The sequence below is a fragment of the Myotis lucifugus genome, unplaced genomic scaffold (assembly GCF_000147115.1).
Source record: "Myotis lucifugus unplaced genomic scaffold, Myoluc2.0 scaffold_112, whole genome shotgun sequence".
Taxonomy (NCBI): domain Eukaryota; kingdom Metazoa; phylum Chordata; class Mammalia; order Chiroptera; family Vespertilionidae; genus Myotis; species Myotis lucifugus.
This window is the reverse complement of record NW_005871160.1, coordinates 678063-687693: the sequence shown is the minus strand read 5'-3', so window position 1 is coordinate 687693 and position 9631 is coordinate 678063. Positions and strand designations below refer to the sequence as shown.

Sequence of the window (9631 nt, the reverse complement as noted above, 5' to 3'; positions counted from 1 at the left end):
AATTTATGTAAAGGAGGCAAATCCAAGGAAGGCCCAAGATAATTCTGAAAGAGAAGATAGAAGAAGAGGAAATGTCATAACACATATGGAGCTCATGGCAAAGATATAATTAACACGGCATGGTATTGGGTCAGTAATAATCAAATACACCAGTGAATCAGAATAGAAAGTTGAGAAACAGATCAGTGCATCTATGGGAATTGCTATTCCTGACATTGAAAATCAGTGGAAATAAGGATGAATTATGTGATATGCAGCGTTAAGTAAATTTGCTTTCTTTATAAAAAAACTAATTGTATAGCTACTTCTCTCCATGAAAAAACAAAATGCTTAAACTATGATAAAAAATAGAAAAATATCTTTATAATCTCAGGTCTTGGAGTGGTTTCTTAAAGCAAGTAATAAAAGCAAACGTTTTTTAAAAAGATAAATTATTTCGATTTTATTAAATTGTAAATTTTCATATGGCAAAAGATATCTTAGACAAAGTTAAAAAACAATAACAGGCAAATAAGTTGTATTCAGAATATAGATTCCCAGGTGATTCTAATGTGCAGCCAGGGTTGAGAACCACTGATATAGACCAACAGGATTAGCATCAGCTGGGAGTTTGTTAAAAATGCAGAATCTGTGGCCCCCACACAAGATTTGTGGGCTCAGAATAAGGACCCTCAGTGACTTGTGTGCACATTGAAGTGTAAAAGCCCTGATCTAGAAAGCAAGGTGCCTGCCCTGGCTTTATGTGCTCCTGGAAGAGGTGACAGGTCACACCTTCTAACATGCTTGCGATCTAAAGGCATTTTCTATACCTGGCCTGTTGTTTATAAATGTTTGTGCATGACAAGTAAGGGATGTATTATTATATAGCTTATTTCTGTAGGTATCGAAAGTATACCTACTGAAAACTCTCCATGTGTGACAGCCTTTTCTTGTTCAATTGTTGACACACAGATAATCAGAAAAGTTGACAAGCAGACTGCATTACTGGACGCAGATGACCCTGTGTCACAGCTCCACAAATGTGCATTTTACCTTAAGGATACAGAAAGAATGTACTTGTGCCTTTCTCAAGAAAGAATAATCCAGTTTCAGGTAGGTTTCTAAATTACTGGTGAAACCTAAAATGTGTGTTAGGTCAATAGCATACAGAAACAGGAAGCTCTTGTTTAATGTTCATTGTATCCAAATACATGAAGCTGTGTTCAGATATTTTCTCAAGTCCAAGGGTTCTCAACCCACACAGTCTTCCGACATGGTGGTCACCCTGCCTCGGGGAAGAACTCAAAACTCATGAACATGTTCTCCGTGAAACAGTTAACATCTAGCTCTGGGGGACAGAAGGCCTCTTGGATAACCCAAAAGTAGATTTCAGGTGTTCAGTGAATACCCTGAAGTTGTGTGCACACATTGTATATGGAGGGGGAGGGCACATTGTATATGGAGGGGGAGGGTTCATCATTTCTCATCAGATTTATTTTGGGGTCTTCCAAGATAGTAATGATGACATGTTTCAAAAGCGATTTTTAAACTACATTTATTCAGAAGGCTTTCCTGAGGACATTTATGACATGGGCATCTTACTTACTAGGAGAGTTATGCTTTCATGGGAAACTAGTTTGTAAATATCTGGAGACCTGTTCCAGAGGTATGGCCACACACAGCCGTTTCCTCAGCCCAGCACTGATGGACTGGTCCAGGTGTTTTAAGGTAGGGGTGGGGGTTATTGATTCACATCTTGGTTGCTTCTTAAGAAAGTACACGAGTTTCTAGCTGTTTTCTAAGCAGAAGAGTATTCTAATCTCCCTTTCTCAGGAATCCCTAAAGAGGTTTTTTTGTTTTGTTTTTTTAATCCTCACCTGGGGGGTATGTTTTCATTGATTTCCAGAGAGAGAGGTATGGAGAGAGAGAGAACATTGATTGGTTGCCTCCCGTTCTCGCCCCCACTAGAGATTGAACCCACACCCTTTTGGTGAATGGGATGGCACTCCAACCAACTGAGCCAGCCAACCAAGTCAGGATCCCTGAAGAGTTTTAAACAGCTATTTGCATCATAGATACTGACCTTTTATTTAAAAAATTATACAGGTACTGGTGTACTCGGAAATGCTTATTCTGAAGGGTATTACCAGTTATTTAATATGTCACTGAAATATTTCATATTATAATAAAAACTGTGTCAGGTTTTTATGTTAATACTAGAGACCTAGTGCATGAAATTTTGCACTCGGGCGTGGGGGGAGGTCCCTCAGCCTGGCCTGCACCCTCTTTCAGTCCAGGAGCCCTCAGGGATGTCCGACTAATGGCTTAGGCCCGCTCCTGGGCCTAAGCTGTCAGTCGGACATCCTTAGTGCTGCCACAGAGGCAGGAGAGGCTCCCACCACTGCCACTGCGCTCGCCAGCTATGAGCCCAGTTCAGGGCTTCTGGCTGAGCGGTGCTCCCTCTGTGGGATTGCACTGACCACCAGGGGGCAACTCCTGCATTGAGCATCTGCCCCCTGGTGGTCAGTGCATATCATAGCAACCGGTCAGTCCAACGTTCGGTCGATTTGCATATTAGTCTTTTATTATATAGGATTCTGTTTGTGTTTATTTAGGGTTTGGCAAAGCACCATGCTTGTGAAGTTTATAAATTTTTACTAAATTCTTTCCATGCTAACTCTAGTCTAAAAATGTTACTTATTAAAGTTGTCTTATGCTGCAATGCATATAAAAATGTCTATACTTTCTTCATAAGGCCACTCCATGCCCAAAAGAACCAAATAAAGAGATGATAAATGATGGAGCTTCCTGGACAATCATTAGTACGGATAAGGCAGAGTATACCTTTTACGAGGGAATGGGCCCTGTCCTCGCCCCTGTCACACCTGTGCCTGTCGTAGAGAGTCTTCAGGTGAGACCACCTACTCACAAGTTGACTTTTCCCTCCTTGTAACTTCTCTCAGCTCTGACTTAGCATAATTTTATTTCACAATAATTTTGAGTTTTCTCCAAATATTGTGATTTGGATATTTTGTTATATGTTACTGGTAATAGAAAAACAAAAATAAGAGCCTAATTTTATGCAAAAAAATTTAAAACCAACTTGGATGTTACCTTGATTTTTAAGCTTACTTTGTCTTTATAAGCATGTGATTTAAAAGAAGCACTTTAATCACCCATTTTTCGCAAATGATAATTGAATGAAAAACTAATCTGTGCACTTTAATGAGGAGTGAAAAGTGTTCTCAATGCTGTTCTGATTTTCTGTGAATTGCAGCTGAATGGTGGCGGGGACGTCGCAATGCTTGAACTCACAGGACAGAATTTCACTCCAAATTTACGAGTGTGGTTTGGGGATGTAGAAGCAGAAACGATGTACAGGTACTTGGTAAAACTTTTTACATCATCCAGAGTTGGAGGGGGTGGGTATCTGAGACTCTTTCCTGATACTGATTGTTATATGTTAAGCAACCCAATTTTAAGCTTCAGTTCTAAAACTTGCCTTGCGTTTGTTTCCTCCTCAGGTGTGGAGAGAGTATGCTCTGTGTTGTCCCAGACATTTCTGCATTCCGAGAAGGTTGGAGATGGGTCCGGCAGCCAGTCCAGGTTCCAGTAACTTTGGTCCGAAATGATGGAATCATTTATTCCACCAGCCTTACCTTTACCTACACACCAGAACCAGGGCCTCGGCCACACTGCAGTGCAGCGGGGGCAATCCTTCGAGCCAATTCAAGCCAAGTGCCCCCTAATGAGTCAAACACAAACAGCGAGGGAAGTTACACAAACGTCAGCACAAATTCAACCAACGTCACATCATCTACAGCAACAGTGGTGTCCTAACTACCGTCTTGTTGCTAGGACTTAAACTGACTCCAGTGCGGCAAAATGTTGACAAAAAGAGAGAGAGAGAGAGAAGTGAACAGTCTTTTGTGGTTTCTTGGGAAAACTTTTCATACCAGGTGATACTGTTCAAAAACCCCATGACCCGCAAGTGCTGATTGGAAGTGCAGAAGCCACAATAAAACAAAAAACATCATCAACATGTAAAAACTATTGGGAACTCCGGTTTTTTTCAGCTGTTATTTTTGGTTGGTTTTTGGTTGGTTTTGTTTAAATGGGCAAGAAATAGAGATGTGGCTGGAATAAAAGTGAAACTAGAAGACACAAATCTAACATAGTTTTTATGGACCAAGGACCTTGTATAAGCTTTAGTAAAGGTACATGTTCACCATACCTTTTTATAGCACCGCATAGAGCACACCTGTTACCAGCAGGTGTCCTTCTCCCTGCCCCTCGGGGCTTCTGCTCGTCAGTCCGCTCAGGTTCCAAGCCTGACCACGCTTGCCGAGTCTCTCTGTCATACTCCAGGTTTTTTCGGTCTACGGCTGGAACTGTCCTTTCTTTGTTTTTTTAAAGCTGAAGTCTTACGACTTTTTATGAGTTGAAATTGTTTTGATTTCAGCAAGTCAAATCTTGTAAAGGCCTGCATTTTTTTTTAAAGATTATATGAAGTCTGTGCAAAAGCTTTAAGAAATGCCTCTGCCTTGCCTGCAATACATGCAACGTACATGAACTAGTCTCTATTCTCAGACATTTGGCAATTATTTCCATGTTTTCTTTTTTAAAAAAAATGTATTTATAGTGGTGATCCAAGTGGTTCTAACATTTACATGGGATTAAGTGTGGCCATTTAGTCATGAATGAGTTAATGGCACAGGACATGTTGGTGTTTGAAGTGTTCTCTCCCCTTCCCCCATGCAAACATGTGTCTCCATGTTTCAGGATTTGTTCAGGTTTCCCCCACCTGATCTTGTACATAACTTGTATTATGTGTAAGTTAAACATTTTATTTTGAACTTGTAATGTTCCCAGTGATTTCATTCAGTAGGGTGTTTTCTGCCTTTTTGACATATGACAACAACAAAAAATCATAGAAATATTTGCTACCAGGTGGTAGATGGTGCCCTTATTGCATAATGAGAAAAATCTCAGCAGAAGCATGTTTTTATTGACCTTTTATTTTTTTGGTAGCCTAGTCCAAGATGTCATTGTAACCTTAAAACAAGATGCTCTTATTAGATGGTGAACTAAAGTAGCTGGAAGACAAGTACTTTAGAAACAGATAGTTGTGAGATTATAAAAATGCAAATGTAACTTATCTTTCCAATTCTCTCTCTGCTTTTTTTTTTTAAACCTTTTCTTTCCCAGTACTGAGCATCTCCACAGATGTCTCCTACTCAGAAAACATTTCTTTGCCCTTCAGTTAAGATTTGAGTGCGTCCAGGGTGATGTTGGCCTTACATGCCAAGTTCCCCCGTTCCTTTACATTGCTTCCCTTTCTGCACTTGGGTTGTGCCTTTGTTCGGTCCTTAGAAATAGCAGCAGACTCGGTGGGCTACATTTAGTACAGGAACCACGTGTGTAATGTCCTAGGACACAGTCTAGTAATACAATCATCCTTGTTAGAGTAAAAACTACCTCTAGATTGTGGTAAGCTTTTTACTGTCCCATAAAACAGGAGCCAAAGCACCTTCTGAACGAAAACTGTACATTCGTTATTTCCATACAGAACATAGTCTTTCTGGTGTCCTGGGCTATTTTCGACATCATTGTTAGTAGCATTTTTCTTTTTCAACTTTGCTATTTTCACTCATTTTGCTCAGATTGTGTCATTGTAAATAGGTTTCCTAACATCCTTAAATCACTTTTTCCTCAGTTTCAAGGGAGAAGTCATTTATTTGTAAAACACATTACTGGTAAAATCAGAGTTACTGATTTTCTCTTTCTGCAAGCCTTTGTAATTAATTACCCATTAGACTACACGTAGCCTTCTCTCCAAACTGCTCCAGTCACTAGCTTCTCTCTTTGTGAGCCGATCCTGCCTCATTCCTTAAATCTGTCAGTGATTAAGGGCAGAATTCAGTGTGGCCTTATCTTCCTTTGTTTTGACTGTTTACTGGCTTTTTCTTGCCTTTTTCCGAGTAGTATTTATTCTTCTCTCTGTTGTCATGCCAGCAGCCTTTGCACAGTGCTTTTGTTCAGAGTGCAAATGTTTTCAGTTCTGCTTTATTAGTAATGGCTCACACGTTTTCTCCACTTCCCAGGTGTGGTGTTTAGTTGTAAAATTACATTAAATTAATTGATAACAGATGAGACACTTTTGAAGCGTCCTTACCCAGCTTTGCAGCTCAAAATAATCCTTCAAGTTTATTATGACTTTATTAAAAGTGAACTTTTGCTTGTCGATTATTTAAATATATCTTATTTTGGCTCTTTGTTTCTTTCAATAAGACAATTGAAACATTAGGCTGTAAACTCTTTTCCTGCTTTGTTTTTTTGATAAGTCCAAGAATGTACTTATTATATAGGCATTTCCCCTGCTATTTTCTGGTCATTCTGCGAACCACAAACTGAAGAGTGAAATGGTTTGTCTGTTGTAGTTACTGTTAGAGGAGTTCTTTTGTCAGCTGCTTAAAAAAAATCTGTTTTGTGGATTTGTAAATCATTTGTATAATTTATAGGAGCCTTGTCCTCTTTATAGTAAAAGGTACCCCCCTCCCCCCATTGGTGGCATTATTAGAGATGCCGGTCATTTTCTGTCATGAAGACCCTCTTAGAATGGTAACTGCTTCAGTGAAAGGATAGTACATTTGAGTTGTTTTTTTAAATTCTGCTTTAGAAGTGTATCTTTTGCTCTCATGATTCTATGCAGTTTCTAAAAAATGTGCATAGAAGCTGAGTCTGTGATCCAATATGTTTTTATTAGTTCCATTGAATGGATCACACAGATTGGGAAGGCAAGCGAAAGGCTTTAAAAGTAGAATGCCCTTCGTATTTTGAATGACTTCAGAGTTGAACACTAGAGTAATATTTAACCTGCTGCTGACTTTTCTTAAACTGTGGCAACTGAAGGCATCTTCATATATATATATATATATTAGTGACCTGTTTGTCACTCTTGCTGCACAGACTTATTTGTGATCATAACTGGTTAGTTTTTGTTTATTTTTCTAATGAAACTGGTACCGTCTGTGCCCTCACAGAATATTCCCCATGCAGTTTTTGAAAACTAACTAGTCATGTTTAACCAGATAATCCATGGGGGGGAGGGGGGGTTCCTTTTTGAAACAAAATGCTATTCAATTATTAACCAAGTTACTTACTTTTGATTTCGAAAGCAGCTGTTTCTGATGAGTACTGAACAAATGTGTGTAATTTTCTGTGCCAGACTTTGACTTTGTTTCAAGCACTGTAATGTGGGTTGGATGGTTAGAAACAATAATATATTAGGGTTTCTATTTAACCCTTTCAGGACTGAACTGTGTCCCCTTTTATTAATTTTCCCTGTGTTGTGATAAATGTTTGCCAGCATTCAGTACTGTGTTGGTCCAGATGTAGGTTTATATGCTCATTTTTAGCTTATTTCTTGTACCTTGCAGCATGCTCTACACATTCAGTCCTTAAGGGGTTTATTTTACAAACTGTGCGCCTGTAAGGTTTGTTAGCAATAAGATAGAAAATTGAGCAAGTTTATACCATAATTTTGTAGAAAAAAGAATCTGCTCAGTTCCATATTTCATCCATGAGAAACCTGCAATATGGGCAGTTTCAAGGAATTAATAAAAAGGAAATGTAAACCATTGTAAAAGTCTTCTGTTGAATGGGCCTGGTGCATGCTTTATCGTCTTGGTGTCAGAATACTTCGTAACGATGACATTACATTCCATGTTACCGTTTGCACATGGACACCCTTACCTTGCTGTCTGCATCGCCCGAGTGGTAGCTGCGCTGATTCCTTCTTCAGTGTTGTTCACTGGGTGCTGCTGCACTGAGAGGGAGGAGTTCTTTTTCCTCCCTTTTGAATGGGGAAATGGGATTGTCCCTCAAGGGGCCTCTCTCCCAATTCAGTAACATTTCCAGCTAATTCCAACAAAATTGGAGAATATTATTTAATAACCTTTCAATATAAGGTTGTCATTTGGCCTGATTCTAAAGAACATATAATGGTTTGTGCTTTTTGCCTGGAGCTCCTAGAGAGAATGACAGTGCCTATTTTTGTTGAATAGGGAAACAGTAAAAGGGGGAAATTTCTGTATTTTTTAAGTCATAGTTTATTTCTTATCTGACCTCCTCTCAAAGAAAACAGTATTAAATAAAGTTACCAGGATTTTGCTAAAGACATCTTGCTCTAAAAATAGTAATTGTTAAATAAATAAGGAACAGTGTAGTTGGAATTTGTATTGTGAGGCCTTTAAAGGCTAAGATTGATAGTGATTAATTTAGAAGAGAACAATCTTGCACCCCTTTCTGTAAAGAATACACAATCAGGTGTTTTTTTTAATATATTTTATTGATTTTTTACAGAGAGGAAGGGAGAGAGATAGAGAGTTAGAAACATTGATGAGAGAGAAACATCGATCAGCTGCCTCCTGCACATCTCCTACTGGGGATGTGCCCGCAACCCAGGTACATGCCCTTGACCGGAATCAAACCTGGGACCCTTCAGTCCGCAGGCCGATGCTCTATCCACTGAGCCAAACCGGTTTCAGCCACAGTCACTTTCTAAGCGGTTTTATGAATGATCCTGTGTGTGTGTGTGTGGTCATCGACTCCCTGGTTGGTTGTCAGTGATAGGGATGGAGAGGGCAAGCTGCATACGGTTCTAGTGGAGAGTGATCACAGAAGGCAGTCGTCTCTGAAAAAAAACAACACAAAAACTAGAAAGGTACACTAAGTAGAAACCCTAAAAAAAGGTTTAGTACTAGAAAACCCTGAGGGAGACAAGTTAAGTTGATGTGTATAAAGTACAAATGAGGTGATTCCTCTTGACTTACTGTAAGTTAGGTCCTAAAAGCTTAAGGCCAAGAGACAGAGCTGTATGCCACAGGCCCTGTCAGGACCTGTGAGACGACAGTCACACACCTAGTTCTCTGGGCAGAGGAGGAGGTGGTTTGTGTGCCTGGCACATAGGTGTTTAGTAGTTTAGTTAAAGGTGTTAATGCACATGTAGAAATCATAACTCATCTTGGTTTATAGAAAAGGCAGACAGATACTCTAATACAGAAATGGGACAGGTTTTGACTACAAGGAACATTCATACTAAACAAATAGGTTATTTTATTAACTTGGGATTTATAGGTGGCACTTTTGTGCTAAAAAATAATTTAAAGGTGTATGAGGTTGAGGTGTATAGCCAGCCCTCTAGCATATGAATGTAGTCCCTGCTGACTTTAATCTCCTAATGTTACCTTGAAAGTGTCCAGATGCCAGGTGTTTGGATTTTTTAAGTTATGATTTTAGTGCCCTGACCTCTTGGATAATGTTATTAACCCCCCTAGCCAAGCCTTACATATATATACACACACACACACACACTAGAGGCCTGGTGCATGAAATTCATGCACTTCGGGGCTCCCTCAGCCCAGCCTGCACCCTCTCACAGTCCAGGAGCCCTTGGGAGATGTCCAACTGCTGTGGAGGCAGGAGAGGCTCCCGTCACCACTGCTGCACTCACCAGCCATGAGCCCGGCTTCTGGCTGAGAGGTGCTCCCTCTGTGGGAGTGCACTGAACACCAGGGGGCAGCTCCTGCATTGAGTGTCTGCTCCTAGTGGTTAGTGTGCATCATAGCGACTGGTCATTCCACTCTTGGGT

At 39.9% G+C, this 9631-nt stretch overlaps 1 protein-coding gene across 8 annotated transcripts in view; it reads left to right on the top strand.

The window, feature by feature from the left end:
* The window catches only part of RBPJ (recombination signal binding protein for immunoglobulin kappa J region), a 105922-nt gene extending 98295 nt beyond the window's left edge, over positions 1 to 7627 (top strand). For 5 of the 8 annotated variants that reach the window (XM_006093263.3, XM_023757724.1, XM_023757725.1 and 2 more), the window contains 4 exons: positions 952 to 1092; positions 2735 to 2890; positions 3257 to 3360; positions 3504 to 3997. In XM_006093263.3, coding sequence (XP_006093325.1) covers positions 952 to 1092; positions 2735 to 2890; positions 3257 to 3360; positions 3504 to 3819 — 717 coding nt within the window. In that variant the 3' untranslated portion in view covers positions 3820 to 3997. Of the gene's footprint in view, positions 1 to 951; positions 1093 to 2734; positions 2891 to 3256; positions 3361 to 3503 lie in introns of all 8 variants that reach the window. The other 3 variants (XM_023757727.1, XM_023757726.1, XM_023757729.1) reach the window with 1 other exon arrangement.
* Positions 7628 to 9631: the final 2004 nt, after the last annotated feature.